This window comes from Schistocerca cancellata, chromosome 4 (assembly GCF_023864275.1).
Source record: "Schistocerca cancellata isolate TAMUIC-IGC-003103 chromosome 4, iqSchCanc2.1, whole genome shotgun sequence".
NCBI lineage: Eukaryota > Metazoa > Arthropoda > Insecta > Orthoptera > Acrididae > Schistocerca > Schistocerca cancellata.
In genome coordinates, this window is record NC_064629.1 from 689601850 (window position 1) to 689624190 (window position 22341).

The 22341-nt window shown below is 42.5% G+C and overlaps 1 protein-coding gene across 1 annotated transcript in view; it reads right to left on the bottom strand.

Annotated features, from left to right (window-relative positions):
• LOC126184383 (E3 ubiquitin-protein ligase HUWE1-like) overlaps positions 1–22341 on the bottom strand; it is a 207244-nt gene that overhangs the window by 110867 nt on the left and 74036 nt on the right. The window contains exon 2 of the mRNA XM_049926768.1: positions 7044–7129. Coding sequence (XP_049782725.1) covers positions 7044–7088 — 45 coding nt within the window. The 5' untranslated portion in view covers positions 7089–7129. The remainder of the gene's footprint in view (positions 1–7043; positions 7130–22341) is intronic.

The following is a 22341-nucleotide window of genomic DNA, read 5'->3' on the forward strand; positions in this document are numbered from 1 at the left end:
ATGTTAGTGAGCTATGGTGACAGTTTCAAGAAATTCAGAGCTAAACAAAGGGAGTCACACAAGATGTATAAATTTCTTTGCAATCTTAAATACAATACCAGAACAGATGAAATCTTACTGGCCCCACCAACCGCAACAGCCAAAGCTTGTGGAGTTTCACATTAACTGTACAGAGAATATTTGCAGAAGTAGCATCAATGGAAACGTGGGTCAAGAAATGAAGTCATAATCACCAAGAAAAGCTATTAGTGGAAGAAGAACTGTCACCAATTTGCACTATTTCCAGGATGATGGTGTTCACCATACTGTATTAGAATTTTATGATTGTGGTGAGTAACCTACAAGGCCGAAGGTAGCAGATGTTTTGAAAAACAAAATTTCTTTTACAAGGAGCCCCCATTTGAATGTAAGATTTCTGAAATCTCTAAGATTTTGATACAGAAAATGCAACAATGGGAGATGCATTCTGATGGAGATATCCAATATTGTGGCTGGTAGGGCTGTTCTTCAGAATGAAATTTTCACTCTGCAGAGGAGTGTGCACCAATATGAAACTTTGCAGGAGAAATTTTGTGAAGGTTGGAAGGCAGGAAATGAGGTACTGGCAGAAGTAAAGCTGTGAGGACAGATCTTGAGCGAGCTTCAGTAGTCGTGCTTTGGTAGAGGCACAGGTCCCGAGTTCAAGTCTCAGTCCGGTACACAGTTTTAATCTGCCAGGAAGTTTCAGGGCTACTTTTCTTTGCAAAATCCACAAAATCAGACAAAAAAATCATCTTTGCCCTATTATCTACCTCTATGAGACCTGTCTCAATGAAAATCAAGTCAGAAACCACATCAGTCATGATTAAAAAGGCAATCATAGGCTGAAAGTACTGACTGGCAAAGGAAAAGGATTACTGTATTGTGATGCAGGGTCAGCTGAATATAGCTTTATCAAATGGGCAACACTCATATTTACATCCAGCAACTACAGCCATTATCATGATGAAATTAACAGTGACATACTTAAACACTGGTTTTTAGATTTATTGTGTGGTCTGGAAGAAGGTTGTGTGATCTTAACGTATAATGCCCATTATCATTCAAGAAAAAAGGAGAAAGTTCCTAACTCATGTAGAAAGAAATAATAAGTTTTACAGTGGTGAGCAGAGGAAAGTATTTCAATTTCAAGCAGCTGTACTAAAGTGGAGACGTAGGAGGAAGTCAGGAACCTAAATCAGACTGGATTAAATGCATACAGCACACTGAAAATCTGCATTAAAACTGGATTTTTAAGGAAGGCAACTGACAAAAGTTCATTGAACGCATTGCCATTGCTTCAAACAACTCAGATAGTGAGTCTTCTGAAGAGGGCAATTAAACAACAATGACAAAGGCACATCCGACACAGTCAGCCCAAGAGCCATCAGTGTACACAAAGGTACCATCGCAAAGTTCCGCGTGCAGGTCATGAGTCATCTGAAGAGGACAATTAAACAATAAATTTCATTCCATTATTTGTTTCTTGTTCCTTGCCCTTCCCAAAGTTGTAAACACTATGTTCCCTATCTGGTCCCACTTTTGTTGTTCAGCTGCTTTGGGATACAGTATCTCAATCAAGCTTGAGTAAAATGTGCCAATGGCCAAATGGATGCCATGATGGTAAGATGTAAGATGTAAGATAATACTGAGGCAACATAAGAGGGACAGACGTACAGGTGCATACGCAAAACACACACAGTCTAGTTTTGAACAGGCAAGGCACTGATACAAACGGAGGAGGGTGGTCTAATCTACTCCCCATGAAGTACTGCTGAGGACACTGAGGGCATCAATGAATGGAAGAGCAACAGGCCCAAGATGTAAGGCCGGTGGAAGAAACCAACTGCAGCACTAGAAAATCAAACAAATGGTTTTGTCAGTAGAAAAGGCGAAAGTCTTTATCAATGCTCCATGAATGAAGACAATCGAGACCTCATTGAAGATGCGGCTCAAAGAGGCAAGTTCATGATGAACTGCAATAAATTGCAAAATCATCAACGGAGGAGCCAGAGATGCCCAGCAGGACACAGGCCATAATAGGGTCAATGGCAACAGCAAAGAGGACGACACTCAGGTCAAAACACTGAGGCACACAGTTTTCCTAGATAAATGTGTCTGGCAAGGCACAACCCACATGTACCTTGAAAACTCTGTCTTTTATAAGAATTCTTGAAGGAAACGGGGCATGCGGCCATGAAAGTCCCACGTGTATGGCGTACGGAGAATACCGGTCCTCCAGCAGGTGTCCTAGGCTTTCTCCAAATCAAAAAACATAGCCAGTATAAAAATTCCACAAAAAACCATTCATGACATGGGCTGACAAAGTGACAAGACGGTCAACCGCAGAACGGCGCACTCAAACACCACATTGTGCAGTGGTTACTAAATTGCGAGTCTAAATACTACTCCAGAAGGTTATGAATCATACATTCCATTACCTTGCAAATACAGCTGGTGAGAGAAATGGGGCAAGAGCTAGAAGGAAGGTGTTTGTCCTTGCCAGGTTTAGGTATGGGTATGACAGTGGCTTCACATCAGCATCAGGGAAACGTGCCCTCTGCCCAGATGGGATTGTACGTATGATGGAGAAAGAGCTTGCCTGCAAGAGAAAGGTTCCGCAACATCTGAATGTGAACATTGTCCAGTCCTGGGGCAGAGGATAGGGATGAAGTGAGAGCATGATCTAGATCCCTCATAATAAAAGCGGCATTGTAGCACTCAGGATTCTGAGAGGAAAAGGGTATTGCCTGAGTCTCAACCACTCATTTTCGAAGGAAGAAGGCAGGGCGATAGTGGGTGGAGCTCAAAATCTCTGCAAAACAGTAGCCCAAGGTGTTGGAGATAGCAATTGGGCCCACTATGACATCATCTGCTTTTGTCAAGATGGAAATTGGGGAATGAACCTTGGTCACAGACAGCCGCAGCCGTCTGAGGTTGTCCCAGATGATGGAAGACAGTGTGGAACTTTAAAAGAACTAGTAAAGGAAATCCAGCTACCTTTTCTGCTATCCTGAAGAAAGGGACAACACTGTGCATGCAACTGTTTGTAACAAATGCCACTGCCCATCAGAGGACACTGGTTAAAAATGCAGAGAGCACCTCTCCACACACGAATTGCATCACGGCACACCTCAGTCCACCAAGGGACTGGGACACAGCATGGCAAAGAGGAAGTGCGAGGTATGGAATGTCCCATGGTGGTAAGGATAATGTTTGCAAAATATTCTACCTGGTCATCGTAAGTGGGGAAATGTTCGTCGAAGGTCATCAGGGAAAAGTAAAGCCTCCAGTCGACCTTAGAAAGCTGCCATTTGCGCGTGCACGTAGGTGGGATAGGTATCAGCAACTGAATAGTTCACGGGAAATGGCATCTCTAGTAAATGTCAGAAACAATAGATGACTTGAGATGATGAGTAAGCTGGCAGTGCAGAAGAAGAGATCCAAATGAGAATAGCTGTGAGTGGGGTATGGAAAGAATGTTGGTGCTCCTATGTTAAGGCAGATGAGGTTAAGGCGATTGAGAAGGTTAGCCATAAGGGCACCTCTCAGACACGTTCTGTGTGAGCCCCAAAGGGGATGGTGCACATTAAAGTTGCCAAGCAGCGGAAAGGGGTGAGGTAGTTGCCCAGTAAGCTGGAGGAAGTCTGCCCTGGTGACACCGAACGATGGAGGAACGTAAACGGCACAAAGGGAAAAGGTCAAATAGGGAAGGGAAATACAGACTGCAACAGCTGGAAGCTGGCTAGCCAGGAAGATGGATTAACTATGAACATCCCCCCAAGATGAGCAGCATGACTCCACCACGAGATGGGATGACATCCTCTGGGGGAGCCAAAGTGGACTGGGAAGAAATGCAACAGCTCAAAGCGGTTGTAAGGACACAGTTTTGTTTCCTGGAGGCAGATAATAAGTGGACGTTGTGATTCTAAGAGCAGCCATAAATCCTCTATGAGTTATCAAAGGCCATGAATGTTCCATTGGAGGAGAATCATAACAAGGAAAGGGGAGGAGGGAAAAAATGAAGGGGTGTCACCTCAGTGGCTGCCGAGTGCCAGCCTTTGAAGACTCACTGCTACTGAGTACAACGGCTGGAGGATCCTGCTCCAGGAGATCTACAGAGGCATCAGCATTCTCCCTCTATCAATATGCAGAGTCCAGGTCAGAAAAATGGTTGGTGCCACGCACCGGCAGCACGGACGTCAGCTGGCCGAGGTTATCACATGGCAACACCATCTAAGAGGATCTCCGAGTTGGTGAAGGAGAAGACCATTTGCCTCTGACTTCTTGGAGCCTTTCTGGTTGGCAGAGGAAGACTCAGATGTTTGTTGCCTGGAGGGACATAGAAAGTCTTCGTGGGAGTGTTCCTTCTGTCCTTTCCAGCTCTCCGGTTGTGTAGCAGTTGACTTCACCCCATGAGGTGAAAGTTTGGTGGCTTGTTGCACAGCTGGAGGAGGCGGCACAGTTGTGCAGTGCTGAATCTGCCATTGCAAGTCTGTGTGGACATGTCCTTCGTAGAGTGAGATGTAGCAAGAACAGTACTGTAAGTGCCAGATGGTAGAACACAGGGCTTCCAACTAACAAATAACTTGTGAGCAACCGGGTAAGGCACTTTTTCCTTCACCCACATCTCCTGGAATGCTGACTCATTGAGATACATGGGACAACCTCGAGAGGAGGTGGCATCGTTGCCTTTGCAGAGGACACAACGGGGAAAAAGCAGCAGGCAATCGCCCTCGTGAGCATCCCTACCATAGGTTACACATTTGGCCAGGTGTCGACAGGAGTTGTAACGATGACACTGGTACCAGCACATCGTATTTGAAATGTACTGGTGGACAACGATAACTTCAGAGCCTGCTTTGATCTTCAATGGAAGCACCAGTCTATCAAAAGTGAGAAAAAGAATGTGTGTGGGCACTACGGATGCATCTACCTTTTTCATCACCCAATGGACCACAATGACAGCCCGATCAGCGAAGTGCATTTGGATTTCTGTCATTCAGACCACTGAGCAGCCTACTCTAAATAACACCACTGAAAGAATACAGCATTCGATGGACCTCAACATGAACAGCATGGCCAGGAAGGAGCAAATCTGCAAGCAGTAGTTGTGCTTGAGAATCAGAAGTACTCTCTCGAAGCAAAGTGCCATTCTGTATATGAGAGCAGGATTTCACAGGGCCAGCAATTGCATTAACACCTTTCTGAATAATAATGGATTTACCGTAGAAAAGGATTGACCATTTTCAGTATGTGGAAACACAAGGAACTGTTGTCCAGCTGGGAGGGTCTTTGAATCGTTAGCCTCATTCTGTTTACTTTGTATAGATGTTGAGGGTGAAGATGATTGGCTCATTGTGAGAAAATCCCCATGATTGCCAGAGTCTCCAATGGTGTGCTCCTTCCAACTGGGGTCCCCTTCCAGAAGGGGATGTGCCCGTCTTAAATGATTGTTCACACCTCAGGTCACACCTCCCGATTACATGGCAAAGGGACCAATCGGCAGTTTGGGAAGGTAGCAGCTCATGTAATCACCCCTCACTGCACCTGGCCTGTACCAGGGAGTATGTGCGAACCCTATCTGTCAACCCAGGGCTGAGAATTACATGTTACCCAGTCACCTGTTTTGTGTCAGATGTGGGCTTGCTTTCGGAAGCACACAGGGAGGAAGAAGAAGAAGAAGAAAAAAGAGTAACCTCAAACAATGAAGAGGAAGGAGGATAGGAGAATGGGAATGAAGAAAGAAAAAAAGGAACGAAAAACCAGTGGAGAGTGTCCTGATATCATCTACAGAATATGCAGGAGAAATTTCCGAAACATCCTTGACATGTTCCCTAAAGGAGGGGAAAAAAGAATAATAAGAGGATAGACATGCAGTACGGAAGAGAAATAATGCTGCAATGGCTGGGATGCCATGGCACCCAAGCATGGACCCTTCAAAGAGCAGCGAGCCCCCTGGGAGGTTATGTGCCTGTAATTTACCTGCTAAAGCACACAAAAATAAATTAATATGGAGAGGTTGACATTTCTGTACATTATTTTCTCAACATTTTCTGGTTGGTTGGTTGGTTTAAAGGCAGGAGAAGGGACCAAACTACAAGGTCATCAGTCCTTTGTTCCTAATAAAACAATGCCTCAAGTGTGAGAATAAAACAGACGAAACATGTAACACAAAACAAAAAGAAAGGAAAAGCCACAAGAACGAAGGGAAGGCAACTAACAGTAACAAAAGGGGACAAGAAAACAAGAGAGAGGTGCTAGAAACAGAAGAGAGTAAAACATGAAAGCAGATTACAGTGGCTGGCCAACCACAAGAATAAAAAGGGAAAGCCAGCCACTCTGCAACACATTAAAACCCCCACCCTAAAAGCACTAGGGTGGAGGACACAGAGGGACAAAGGACATGTGCTAAAACCTACATAGAAGTATAAAACCCACTCTCATGGATAAAATGTAAAACTAAAGGTGACGTGGAGGCATTGTCGCCCAACACCGAAGGCAGGGTGCTGGGAAAGTTAAGAGTCTGCCGCAGAGTGGCTAAAAGTGGGCAGTCCAACATTTTCTGGGCATATTTTTTCACAGCCATAACAAACTGTTTAAAGTAAATCACTGTCCACTTCTGATTATAAAATCTTCATTGCAATGTGCTATATGCTGATTTCTGGTATCATATTTTCAAATCAGCACCTTGTAACGCAGTGAGCATACATGAGCAGACAGCACTGCCTGATGGCAAAGTTGAACAGGTTTGGCTCCACATGTACACATCAAAAGCTTCCCCACTTGTGGTAGCTACACTGTATGGTGAAAACATGAATGGAGAAAGCATGCAGGAAAGGTGGAGGGGGTGCCTCCTACAGTTACCCCTCCGACTGCCACTTTCACTGCTCATATATTATAGTCCTGACATGGTTAAATTTGCATGTTAATTTATTGTTATGAAAACTAGTTATAGAACCTTCTTTGAACTGGGGGATCCTGTTTGCTGTACAAACAATAACATAGAATCTTTGTAAACTTACCACCTCCGATGAACTTTTTTTCAGTCTGCCTTTATCAATCTTCATCTTGGCTTTTTTTTATTTTTACAGTTGCAGATATTTAAAATCTGAAAATAAAGAAAGAGAAAAGTTTAAATCAAATCACATAACACATTGCACAGTTCAAACAAAACTAACTTCTTATTTTAAAAGAAAATCTTTGTAACTAAGCATTTTGCATGGTTTGTATTTTGATAAAAACTAATATTTTTTACAGTCGTTGGTTTTGTGTGTGTGTGTGTGTGTGAGAGAGAGGAAGAGGGGGGGGGGGGGGGGGGGGAGAGAGAGAGAGAGAGAGAGAGAGAGAGAGAGAGAGAGAGAGAGAGAGAGAGAGAGCGCTGAAGTGGAGCAAGAGGGGGTGAGACATATGTGCACATACTCGTACACCATTAACAGCACTCTGCAGGACAACTTAATATGCACTTAAAGCAATATACATGCAGACCCAAAATAACAGCAGAGAATTCAAATAGGGCTTGCCAACAGCAACTCAAGTTCAGGCACTCTTGCAGAGATTTCACTAGAGCTGAATGTGAATATGTCCACTCTGATAGCAATGTTACTGTGAAATAGAAATACCGGAGAAGTCCAACAGCAACCCCCCCCCACCCCCCCCCCCCCTGAAAAATAAAAAATACATCACTTACAAGAAATGTATGGATGATTCCATTGAAAGGGCATAGGTGATATCTTTCAGCAATTTTGGATGATGTGTGTTGCACATCACATCACTGACAAGGAACCACAGAGGAGATAAGCCACAAACCACAAGAAGAAATGAATTACTTCATGTCAGTGTGATGGAAGCAGTTCCAGTATTTCTTTGTGGTACAGGGAAGACTTACGGAGTGATTAATTATAATAACTACATTGTTAATTTCTCTATGCTGCAGATCACAATTAGAAGAACTTTTTAAATAATATAAGTGTTACATTCTATGCTTAATATATATTTATACAATCCACAAACAAAATTTCAGCCTTTCATCATTCTAAAGTGAAACATAGTGGAAATTTCTTGCTGATGACGTTTATAAATGTCTGATGTTTTTACATTCCAATATGCTGAAGCACAAAAACTTTGCTGTGTCAATCTAGAAAATAGTTTTAAGGCTGAAATTGTGTTTATATACATATAATTTTAACAGTGAACAACAATAATGGAATTGTTTTAAAAGTACATAATTTGGCAATCTGATGGGCACATGAGAGTTATTGTCACTCTTAAACTGATTGGAAGTGGTGCAGGTCAGACTATTTACCAATGTTCGAGTTTAGACCATTATTTCTAGTCACAGGCCAACTAAAGAGTGGTACTTACAAAAACAAGTTTTATAATACAATGTGTCCCACACAGTGGCATCAGCTAGGAATAAGATCTTTCATGTATCAAGAATATACTGATGCTACTGCTCATAAAACATGAACTATTTCAATGTGGTTCAAAGAAACCTGGTGGATTTACTGGACTGGTGTGCTTAGAGCCATAACTTAAATTCCATGTAATCATCTTACAATAAACTACTGAGTCAACAGAGTGTCTTCAGTTTGTCAAAAACTTAACAACTACACACCATGCTTCTGAAAGAGTATAAAGCCTATCTTACAGTGTAGCAGAACTAGATGGTGTGTCTTCTCTGAAGACTGGTGACTACAAAACGAAAAGATTCTACACCCATTCCACTGCACAGCTGGTATCTACAAAATTAATAGCAGTAAGTGTCTGGATGCTACACAATGTATTAAGTTAATCTTCATCTTCAATCATTTAGTCCCTTATTAATTTGTTACTGTCTTCTCAGCTAGTCATTTAGTCCCTTATTAATTTGTTACCATCTTCTCAGCTGTGAGATGGTTATATATTTAATACTACTAGTATATCAACCCAAATTTGTTCTAATATAGCCTGGCAAAAATGCTGGATCTAGGAAAGCTTTGAAAGGTAGGAAGGAAGGAGGTAGATTTTAATTTATTAACCAGTCTGTGTTGTCACAAATAAAATGGGGGAGATGGGGGAGGGGTGGGGGAAAATTAGGGCTAATGACCTGTCAGTGACTACATGATTAGAGACTGAGCCCAAGATCAGATATAGTATGGATAGAGCATCAAATTAGCTGCAGTCCTAAGATCAATCATTCCAGCATCTACTGTAAGTGATTTAGGCAAACCACATCAAATCTAAACCTGTATGACTGGACAGGAATGTGACCTCTGCTTCTCTAACCCCTATGCTGGATTCTGTGAGGCTTTGTTCACTAAGGTCAATCAAGATGGAGTATAAGCTAATACTGGACAAAGATGGGAAAGGAAACTGGCTGTGACATTTTACAGAACCATTCTGGCATTCATCTCAAGTAGCTATTGAAACCACAAAAATCTGAATCAGGATAGGTGGATGAGGTAATGACCCTCACTACACCCAAATTATAGTTCAGTGTCCTAATCACTGAGGCCACACCTCTCTGTGACATCAAAAAAGAAATTTCGTAATGCCATTCCACACCCCTTGATGCAACTATTAATCATCTGACAAGGAATGACTGACACACACACACACACACACACACACACACACACACACACAAAACAGTATCAGTGAGCATGCCGTCTATGATGAAAACATTGTCAGACGTCATGGGGTTGAGTAGCGATCCCAAATTACAGATGTCCACTGTCGCAGGCTGGGCAGACGGTGACACAGGACAGGTGGCCAACTGTTTGTTTGTTTTGTTTGTGTGTTTGTTCTGTTTTAGGGCACAAAAAACAACTGAGGTCATACGCGCCCAAGCCTAACCTATAGAACATGAACACAGAGACAAGGTAAACGACTATAAGTCAGTACCAATGGACAGAATAGGAGACATCTAAAACAAGGCACGGGGAAAAGACTAAAAAACACCATACAAAAATGGAGATCCAAAACTAGAAATTAAATGGTCTTCACCATATTGCTTCAGTGGATAAAAAGTAAAACCCAGGCAACAGCCCACACATCATTTGCTAAAACAGCTGATAAATCGGATGACAAACCCAATATGAAATGTAAATTGGTAAAAAAAGGGCATTCCAGCAGGAAATGGCGGACAGTTAAAATTTGGGCGCAATGCGTATAAAGTGGTGGGGCAGCACCACTGAGCAAATGATGATGGCTAAAAAAAGGCAGTGCCCAATATGCAGCCGAGTTAAAATAATCTCCTCTCTGTGGGAGGGCTGAGAGGAGGTCGTCCAAGGTGCCGGGAGAGGTTTAATATGCCAAAGCTTATTCCCGTGAAGGGAGGACCATTGGCGATGCCAAAGGGACACCACCTCCTGACAGACGGCAATGTAGAGATTATCAGAGAGAATAGACGTACTCGCAGTTGAGGTAAGAGGACTACAGCCTTGGCAGCAGTGTCAGCAGCCTTATTTCCTGGCAGACCGACATGACCAGGGACCCACAGAAACATAACATTAGCTCCACCAAAAGTGAGCAAATGACAGTTTTCCTTGACCCACTGCACTAAGGCATGAGCAGAGTACAGCAAACAGAGACTTTGGAGGGTGCTGAGTGAGTCTGAGCAGAGGACACAATTGCGAAGGCTCTGTCGCCGTATGTACTCTGCGGCCTGGTACAAGGCGAAAAGCTCAGCTGTAAATACTGAGGAGTGGGCTGGAAGCCAATATCAAAAGATATGGGTGCCAATGACTAATGCACACCCAACCCCATGGTCAGTCCGAGAGCCATCAGTGTATACAAAGGTACTATCGCTAAATTCCATGGAAAGGTCGTGAAACTGAAAGCGATAGACCAAGGCTGCAGTTGTGTCCTTAGGAAGTGAATGAAGGCCAAGATTAACATGGGCCGCTTCATAAAGCCAAGGTGGTGAAGGGTTCACACCCACTGCGAAAGTTTAGAGCAGCATGAAGTTAAGCTGCTGTAGCAAGTGGCGAATGTGGACTCCATAAGGTAACAGAGGAGAGGGATTAGCCCCATACTGACGATCGAAGGAATCATCAAAGGAGGCGGTGCAGGAGGGGTGGCCACGCATGGCAGACAAATTGCATGCATACCTGCTGAGGAGAAAGTCAAGCAGTAGGACAATGGAAGTTCAGCAGCTTGAGCATACAAATTCTCAACCGAGCTGGTGTAAAAGTTGCCCACGGCCAAATAGATGCCATGATGATGGAAAACTTAAAAGGGATGGGCGTGCAGATGCATAAACGAAGCACCCATAGTAGAGTTTCAAACAGACTAGGAACCTGTACAAACGGAGGAGGGTGGTTTGATTGGCACCCCAAGAAGTACCATTGAGGACACAAAGGACATTGAGGGACTGCGTACAGTGGGCTGCCAGGTAAGAGACATGGGAGGACCAAGAGAGTTTCCTATTAAGCATGAGCCCCAGGAATCTCTTAGTGTCAATGAACAGAAGGGCAACAAGCCCAAGATGTAGAGATGGTGGGAGAAACCATTTGCACCACCAGAAATTCATACACACGGTTTTGTCAGTGGAAAAGTGAAAGCCATTGGCGATGCTCCAAGAGTGAAGACAATCAAGACAGTGCTGGAGACACCTCTAAGTGAGACAGGCCCATGGAGAACTGCAATAGATGGCAAAATCATCCACAAAAAGGGAGCTGTAGATGCCTGGTGTGAGACAGGCCATGACACGGTTAATGGCAATAGCAAAGAGGATGACGCTCAGGACGGAACCCTGAGGCAACCGTCAAGCAACCTGGTGTAAATTACACCACAGGAATAATTCAAAGTTCTATGTGCCTCGACACGAACAGGGTAGCCGTGGAGAAGCAAGGCAGCAAGTAGTAGTCGTGCTTGAGCATCAGAAGCTACCCCCAAAAGCAAGGTGCCATTCTGTGAATGAGAGCAGGATTTTACAGGGCCAGCAATTGCATCAACACCTTTCTGAATAATAAACGGATTGACCGTGACAAAGGACTCACCATCTTCAGTATGTGATACCACAAGGAAGCGTGGTGCAGTGGCAAGATTCTTCAAATCAGTAGCCTCATTAAATTTACATTTCGTTGACGTCAATGCGTAGGATGAGTGAATCATTGAGAGGAAATCCCCATGATTGCCAGCGCCTCTGATGGCACACTCCTTCCAACTGGGGCCCCCCTACACAAGGGAGCACACCTTACGTGGTTGTTCACACCTAAGGTCACACCTCCCCAAAACCTGACAGAGGGACCAATGGGCAATCTGGGAAGGTCACAGCCCAGGAAATCGCCCCTCCCTGGGCCTGGCCTGTACCAGGGGGTACGGGCGAACCTTACCTGTCGACCCGGGGCTCGGAATTACACATTACACACTCACGTTTTACACACCAGATGCATGGACTGGCCTTCAGGAGCGCACAGGGAGGAAGAAGAAAAAGGAGTATCCTTAAATGCCGAAGCAGAGGAACGAGAGAAGGGAAATAAAAAAAAAGGAAAAAGGAGCCAAAAAGGAAGTTGGTCAGCAACAAAATGGAGAACATTCCCAATAATACCCCAGACATGTTCCCCAATTGAGGGGAAAAGGAATAGCAAGAGGATAGACATGCAGCATGCCAGGGAAGAAGTGCAGCAAAGGTTGAGGCCCCGTGGTAGCCAAGCACAAACCCGGTAAAGAGCGACGAGCCTGCTGGGTGGCCAACTGTGACAGAACTAACATCAGACTTTAATACTGAGCAGAGTAGAAGTGTGTGTGAACACACAGTGTTCTGAACTCTCCTGATGATGGGTCTCCACAGGTGATGATCCATGCACGTGCCAACGTTAACACTATGGCATCGTTAACTATGATTGAAATGGGCATGTTACCGTCAACACTGGACATTGGCACAGTGGCAGAGCATTGCACGGTCTGATGAATTGAGACACTTTCTTCACCATGCCAGTGTGAGGGTGTGAATCATTTGTCTTTCAGGGGAACAGCTCCTCAACATCTGTACTGCGGGACAAAGACCAGCTGGTGGCAGCTCCATTGCGCTTTGGAAAACATTCACATGGGCATCCATGGGTCCAGTGGAGCTTGTGCAAGGCATCACAATGGCCAAAGAGTATTGTACACTGATTGCAGACCATATACACCCCTTCATGATGATCATGTTTCCCCACAGCACTGACATTTTTCAACAAGGTAATGCATCATGTCACAAGGCTAGGAGTGTGATGGAGTGCTTTAGGGAACTCAGTAGTGAGTTTCAATTGATGTAAATAAACAATAGCTGATGCAATTTGTAGATCAAGAGTACTACATTTTACATGATGGATGAACTACGAAAAGTATTTGTGCAAGACTGACACTTCTTTTGTTGGATGTTGACCAGAAGCAAATACAAATAATTTCTGAGCATTGTTTGGACAGTTTCGAAATTATGAAAATTAAGTCATGTGCAGGTTTTTGTTATGTACGAAGGAACACCACAATCGAGAAGAAGGTAAGAATCTGTGGCCCTGGACCAATACATCTAAGTAGATTACATAATCTACAAAGGTTGGCATACTTATTTTTAAGATGTACATCTTGCAGAATATTTAAAATCAGTCTAACAGTAACTGAAGAATGTCTTTTTGACAAACTGGAAACATATGTGAGAATACATTTCCAATCAATATTTCAATACATAATATCAATACTAGGAATAAGAACTATCTACATGAAGACCTAAAATCACTTATCTTGCTCCAATAAGGGGTCCAGTATTCAATAAATTGCCAGCAACCATTACAAACTTTATTTCAGATGAAGCACAGTTTAAACAGAGCTTGAAGGACTTTCTGGTTGGCAACTTCTCTTCTTTATAGATGAATATCGTAACAGGGATTGTTAGACCAGCTTAAGTAAAAATGTCAGCTAGATTTCAGTTTTGATAGTACTTGGTCACAACAGTCAAGATAAGTGTTTTGTGTACAACAAATTTAATAAAAGTGCATAGCTTTGATGGATAAAAAGTAAAACACGGTCAACAGCCCATGCATCATTGGCTAATACGGCCAATAACTCCAACAGCAAACCCAAGCAGGAACGTAAGGGAGGACCAATGGCAATGCCAAAGGGACACCACCTCCTGACACACAGTGACACAGAGATCAATGGAGGGAATATAGGAACTAGTGGGCTGAGGTACGAGGACTGCAGTCTTGGCAGCAGCATCAGCAGCCTCGTTTCCTGGCAGACCGACATGACCAGGAACCCACATAAACTTCACAGTGGCTCCACCAAGAGTGAGCAAGCGACAGTTTCCCTGGACCCATTGCCCTATGGGTGGCGGTGTACAGCGCACATAGGTTTTGAAGGACAGTGAGAGTGAGCCGAGGACACAACAAAAAAGTAAGTGTTGCTGGATGTACTCCGTGGCATGATACAGGGTGAAGAGCTGAACTGTAAATACTGAGCAACGTGCCGGAAGCCGATATCTGAAGGCCAATGACGAAGGCACATGCAACAACACAGCAGTACAGGAGCAATCAGTGTACACAAAGACACTGTCGCAAAATTCCACGTGAAGGTCGTGAAACTGAAGGCAATCTAGCGAGGCTGGAGTAGTCTCCTTAGGAAGTGAATGAAGGCCAAGGTTAACACAGGCCACTGCACAAAGCCAAGGTAGTGAAGGATTCACACCCACTGGGAAAGTTCAGGTAGTGTGAAGTTAAGCTGCCAAAGCAAGCATCAAAAGCATACTCCAGGAGGTAACAGAAGAGGGACACTACCAAAGGAATCCTTGAAGGAGGCGGTCTATGATAGGTGGCCATGCATGGCAGACAAAGGGCATGCATACCTGCTGAGGAGAAAGCCACGGTGATAGGACAGTGGTAGTGCTGCAGCTTCAGCGTGCAGACACTCAACTGGGCTAGTGTAAAAGGCGCCAGAGGCCAAACGGATGCCACGATGGTGGATAGTGTTGAGATGGCATAAGGGGGATGGACAGGTAGAAAGTCTAATGTTTCATTCTGACAGTGTATTACTTCTGCAAAATATTAACAGTTCCAGTTTCCTGTAATGTATTCACATATCTTGACAATCTCCTGACAATTGATCTGGGAAGTGATTTTTTCAAATGTTCTATGTTTTTGAGTTATACTTTCCAACACGTCTCATGCCTTCGAGAATTATCTCTTTTTGGGGTTATGGAGCAAAAACTGAATCGAATCTAAAGAAGTAGTTCTGATTGTAAATGAAAGAAAATCATGGCAGTGTCCATGCCCATGACAGTGCTTCAGCAATGGGAGAGGTGGGGGAACTAAGTACCTATAGTGGGATATATCCACCCTATTAAACATGTTTCTATTCTTGTGACATAAAAAAGTGTGTATTTTGTAAACCTTACAGAATCACATTACAGAATAACACAAGTGACCTTAAAGTGGGACTGTAAGAAAAAGAGTGCATTTATGACCTAAAAATATTCTCATCTTTTCAGAAATTTTCACCTCTTAGAATTACTATTTATTGCTTAAAATAATGGTAGGCCAGTCATGGCTCCATAGAAGTATCTTTCTGGCTGACGCTCTTTGTTTTAATATATCATGTTACTGGCTGCACTTTTTTTGAAATCTGACGGCATGGCCGATCTTTCTCTCCTTTCATATTATGGAAGAATACTGATAAGTAATGTAATTAGACACTTTTTTTTACAGGACTACAATTTGTTGTCATAAGCTCCCACATCTTCAGAATGTTGAGCCGACAGTATTGGCGACATTTCAGGCTCGCTCACTTTCTCTCTTTCAATTGTCCAGAAACTAGGCGAGTGCAAAATCAATATGGATAAGGTGAAGACAGGCCAACTGAGAGGCCAAGCACTACACTAAAGTTGTGCAACTGCTGATAGTGGGTAGCAAAGCTCCTCTGAGCTTCCCTTCATTCTCACAGCAGAGCTTTGGTGAAGATGTGGAGGCTTCACAGTGTAGAAGACAGCTGTGAGTGAGCTATGAGAGACTAATGCACTGAACTACTTGTGGGGCGCTCCAACAAATTTCAGCCATATAGCTGTGGTCTTCTTTATAATCCTGTTTGTGGGGGAAGGGAGAAGTGTGAGGATGGTGGAAGATTTGCCACTACACGTTCCACACTTCTCAGATGAGACACCTTAATTGTGGTTGTTACTCATTGTTGAGAATTTTGTGGTTTGGTAGTTCCCTGGTGGGAAGTATCTATACCTTTCAGGCATTGAGTTATGTCATGGAATGCTTTATTTGATATACCAGGTGATCGAAAAGTCAGTATAAATTTGAAAACTGAATAAATCACAGAATAATGTTGATAGAGAGGTACAAATTGACACACATGCTTGGAATGACATGGGGTTTTATTAGAACCAAAAAAAATACAAAAGTTCAAAAAGTGTCCAACAGATGGCACTTCATCTGATCAAAATAGCAATAATTAGCATAACAAAGTAAAACAAAGCAAAGATGATGATCTTTACAGGAAATGCTCAATATGTCCACCACCATTCCTCAACAATAGCTGTAGTCGAGAAATGATGTTGTGAACAGCACTGTAAAGCATGTCCGGGGTTATGGTGAGGTATTGGTGTTGGATGTTGTCTTTCAGCATCCCTAGAGATGTCAGTCGATCACAATACACTTGTGACTTCAGGTAACCCCAAAGCCAATAATCGCACGGACTGAGGTCTGGGGACCTGGGAGGCCAAGCATGACGAAAGTGGCGGCTGACCACACAATCACCACCAAACAACGCACACAAGAGATCTTTCAAGCGTCTAGCAATACGGGGTGGAGAGCCATCCTGCATAAACAGCGTACGTTCCAGCAGGTGTTCCAGCCAGGCTGGGGATGACGAGATTCTGTAACATATCGGCGTACCTCTCACCCGTCACGGTAGCAGTTACAAAACCAGAATCATCCATTTCCTCGAAGAAAAAAGGCCCGATAACGGTAGACGCAGTAAATCCAACCCATACCGTGACTTTCTCATTGTGCAATGAGTTTCCACAACAGTTCTAGGATTTTCGGAAGCCCAAATTCTGCAGTTGTAGGCGTTGACAGACCCTCTGAGCGTGAAATGAGCTTTGTCGGTCCACAACACGTTACTCAACCAATCATCATCTTCCGCCATCTTTTGAAACACCCACACCACAAATGCCCTCCGCTTCACTAAATCACCATGATGCTGATGGATTTTGTACGGATAGCATCGGAGGGTACGTCTAAGTGCCAACCAAACAGTCGTGTATGGAATGCCGGTGCAACGTGCAATTGCACGAGTGCCGACTTTCCCATGCATGGACGAACCCGCTACAGTCTCCATTTCTTCTTGAACTAACTGTCTCAATAGCATTACGCCTTGTGCTCAGTCAGCCACTACGGGGTCTATCGTCTAAACAACCCATGGCTTCGAACCTCGAAATCATTCTCGCCACAGCTGCATTTGTCACTGGACGTTTACCTGTGTGAATCCCCTTCCTATGGCGATAGGATGGTAACGCTGAACTAGCACATTCTCCATTCTGATAATACAGCTTCACTAAAAGTGCCTTTTCAGGTAACGTCAACATGCTGCGACTGCTGGCACATCTGATTCTCTCTCTCATTACGGCTCCTTTTACACAAGATTGTCATGCACACTGACTTTTGCTGTCCAGCACCATCTGTTGGACATTTTGTGAATTTTTTTTGTTCTAATAAAACCCCATGTCATTCCAAGCATGTGTGTCAATTTTTACCTCTCTATTTACATTGTTCCGTGGTTTATTAAGTTTTCAAATTTATACTGACTTTTTGATCACCCGGTACATACAGAAATTATCTTAGTGCTTGCACTGTGAAGCACATTTGACAGGTTCTGGATACAAAATATCAGGTTATTTCACAACAAACGATGGGTATTTCATAGCTAAAACTCATCTAGCACTTCAAGATTAAATTGCACCATATAAAGAAGTTATTGTGTTCCTTTGTCTGCATGTGTTTCAGTACATCTACATCTATGCTCTCCAATCCACTGTGAAAGGTATACATCTCACAGTGCCAGTTATTAGAGTTTCTGCCTATTCCATTCACTTATGGATTTGAGGAAGAATGCTTGTTTAAATTCCTCTGTGTGTGACTTGGTTCTTGAAATTTTTTAAGTAGGCTTTCTCAGGGTAGTCTGCATATTTCTCCAAGAGTTTGCCAGTTCAGTTTCTTCGGCATCTCTGCAATGCTCTCCCACAGGTCGAGAAACCTGTGAGCATCCATGTTGTCCTCCTCTGTATACATTCAACATCCCCTGTCAGTCCTATACAGTACAGGACCCACACACTTGAGCAATAGTCCAGAATGGGTTGAATAATTGATTTGTAAGGGATCTCTTTGTAGGCTGATTGCATTTTCCCAGTATTCTACCAATAAACCCAAGTCTACCACTTGTTTTACCCACAACTGAGCCTATGTGATCATTTGATTTCATATCCCTAGAAAGTGTTGCACCGAGGTATTTGTAAGAGTTTGCCGATTCTAACTGACTCATTGATACTGAGGACCACAAATTTACATTTACAAACATTTAAAACAAGCTCCCAATCTTGCATAAATTTGAAATCTTATCAAGATCTGACTGAATATTTATGCAGCTTCTTTCAGATAGTATTTCACTATATATAAATGCATCATCTGCAAAAAATCTGAGGTTACTACTAATGTTGTCCGCAAGGTCACTAATAAACAACATGGACAGTGAGGGTCCCAGCACTAATGATGACTCTCCATTAAGATAACATGTGTCCTCCCTATCAAAAAAATCCTCAACCCAGTCACAAATTTTACTCAATATCCCGTATGATCATACTTTATAAATAAATACATCATCTATCTGACTGCTTTGATCCAAAGCTTTCAGTACATCACATGAGAAAAGTGCAAGATGGATGTTTCCAGAATCCATGCAGGTTGCCATGGAGGAGGTCATTCTGTTTGACATACCTCAGTATGTTTGAATTCACAATATGTTCTAAGAGTTTACTAGAAATTGGTGTCAAGGATATTTGACAGTAGTATTGTGGATCACTTATTACCCTTCTTGTAAATGGTGTGACCTGTGCATTTTTCCAACTCATGGGCACAGTTTTTTATTTGATCGGTCTACAATAGATTGTAATTATAAGAGGGGCTAACTCGGCCACAAATTCAGTACTGGTATAGAATCTGACCCATCAGTCTTTGGAACTTCGTTTAATTTTAACGATTTGAGCTCTTTCTCAAAACCACCCATTCCACTCACCTTTTTTTAGTGGTATGAGGATTAAATTAGGGCAGTTCTTCTAGGTTTTCCTTTGTAAAGCAACATTGGGAAACAGTTTAGTATTTCAGCTTTTGCTTTGCTACCCTCAATTTCAGTTCCTGTCTCATTTGCGAGTAACTGGACACTAACTTTGGTTCCAATAACAGTCTTTTACATAAAACCACAATTTCTTTGGTTTTGTGAAAGTTCTTTTGACAATATTTTGTTAAAGTAGACATTGAAGGCTTCAGTCGTTGCTCTCGAGAGCAAAATGTGCTTCATTGAACATCTCCATATCTAGAGCCCCATTTTACACCAATTATGCAGTTGTGTGTGTTTCTTGATAGGGATTGTATACTACACAGGTTCCCTTCCACTAAGCGCTGTTCTACTGGGTACATATGCATCCACTGCATATCACGTAGTCTTTAAGCTTGAGCCATAGTTCACATACATGCTCCTGTTCTGCAATGAAAGTTTCAAGTTCCTCGCCGACATACAACACTTCTGCTTTTTTTTATCTAGTTTACTGAACAGATGTATCTTTCTACTTGTTTTATTAGTCCTCTGTACTTTGCTGATCATTGTTACCACAATCATGTCATGGTCACTGATACCAGTTACAGACTACATAGTGACTACAGTGGAAGTTAGGCCATAGCAGCTTTTAGTTCAGTGTTCCGCAAGACTTACGCAATAAAGAATACCTGTGCCGAAGAGCATACACACCTCTAGCTACCCCTTCAGCCTTGGCACACGTTTTACAATGTAATGTTTATTTTTTAGTGAGGAAAGGCAATAAAAAAAATCACATCTCTCTTCATGCAATAATGGTAAGATAGTTATCTCTCAGCTGAGTGGTAAGTATACACTATACTCAAATTGCAATGGTGTCTTAGGTGAGGCTCATTGTGCCTTAGTGGTCGGGGATCATTTGCACCTTTCCCTTTCCTTTCCATCTAGGCAGTGAGCCTTTTACAGTTTTATATGTGGATGATGTTCCATTCTGTGGATGTTCATTGAAGTAGTTTGACAAAATTTTCTTTCTACCTCTTTACTCCATTTTCCCTCCTTCCGTGGGGCAGGTGCAGTCAGAGAATGTATTCATTTGTTGTAAGTTGATGAGGCAGATGGGTAGCTGGTGGATTCTGAGCAACATCTCACTTTGGTGATTATGTTCTGAGCAAATTGGACATTCTCATGGTGTCCTGTTCTGAAGGTGCACTTTTAGTAGCAAAGGCTTTGGGGAGAGTGTCTGCACAGAAAGGTTTGGTCTAAAGATAGGTGTCTCATTGACTGATGGGAACTGACAAGAAAGTAGGTCACTAAAAAGACTAAATTTTTTAACTCTCCAGATATGTGTTACACTACTTCTTCAGTGTTGTATTGCGTGTACAAGCACGTGGGCCAGTCTGCGCACATTTGATTGTGGTTCTAACTTTTCCATTAAAATAGAAGACCAATAAACTAATTTCAACCAATTCTTTTTAGGTTCATTTAGTCATTTGTTACTGAGAAGAACTTCACGTACTTTATCTTTCACTTCTTTGCACACTGCAATTAATTTTATAACCAGGCAACTTCACACAGAGTGTAAATATTTTTAGTTACAATTTATCATTGTGACTAGTGAATGAAGAATCAGGCAAATTAGTTCCATTTTTTACACAAATGTGCCTCTTCAGAGACATTTGGTACGTTAATAAATTCTTTCAGAAATCTGACAAATTATGCCAACAACTTCCAATTAAATTTCGTATTTCTGCAATACCTAACAGTGTCCAGTTATCTGAAATGGAGTTATCTACACCAAAATTCCAGATCGCTGCAGTTTATTTCTTATTTTTGGGCCGTGTGAAGTTTCACACACATACAATAGTGTTTGTGCCATTTTTTGCTGAACATTACCGTTTCTCCGTGGTAAGGGAAAATGGACTTTCTAGGCACAGTCTTCTATGTGAGATGCATGTGGGGTCACAGAATGCCTCAGTGAATTCTCAGATGAGAGCTCTGATGACAATGATAATGACCTTGATTTTGAGTATTTAGTGATTGTGATACTAATTTGGAGAAGGAAACAAAGTGATGAAGATGTGACAGGTGGTGGTGATGGGGTAGCATACTTCTTTGGTAAGAACAGAAAGATGGTTTTGATGGAGGAGACTTAAGCCATTAACTAATGTAAGTACAAGGTAACTCAATATTGTGTTGCTGCTGCCTGGACTGCAACAGAGTCTGAAAAGTCTCAGAGAAAACTTGCTGTTTTGGAGATATGAGCCTCAAATACAGAAACAATATTTTGAAAAACGAAACATGTTTGTTCCTGTTTGAAGTGGAAAACAAGCTATTGGTGTCAACATAGTGGTGTTTCCCACATTGGTTGGAAAATTGTACGAGGGTCTGCACGAAATGCATAAAGGCCGAAAACAAAATTTGATTCAGGGTCTCACAAGAATACATAAGATAATTACTTTCTTCTTGATTTTTTTAAAATAAAAATTTAGCAAAATTTCTTCCTTGACAGAAATGTGAGGTGGAATAATTGCTTTAAGGCTGGAATGATGAGTAGTAAACTCAAAGCTGGTTCCAAATACAATCTGTTATAACTGAAATGTGTTTTTCTTCACAGTTATGTAGCGGATCTGTAATACTATCTCCCTGATGATAATCTGTGAGTCAGAGGAGAGATACTTATGTGCTGTGATTTTAATAATACATACAATATAAATAAACTGCAAGTTTTGCTGTGTTTTAGTTTTCAAAGTGTTTTAAATCCTGCATTGTTTAAAAAATTCGAATTCTCGAAGTCTGTTTCCAAGAAGTGTAACTAACAACAGGAAGTCATGACAAAATATATTCACCAAGACATTGGTTTTATACATATAAAATGTCCGCCCCAATAGCTGAACGGTGAGCGCGTTGGAATGCCACGCACGCGGGCCCGCGTTCATTTCCCGGCTGGGGTGGGGTGGGAAATTTTCTCCGCTCAGGGGCTGGGTGTTGTGCTGTCATCATTTCATCCCCATTGTCAACGCGCAAGTCGCCCAATGTGGCGTCGCACTCAATAAC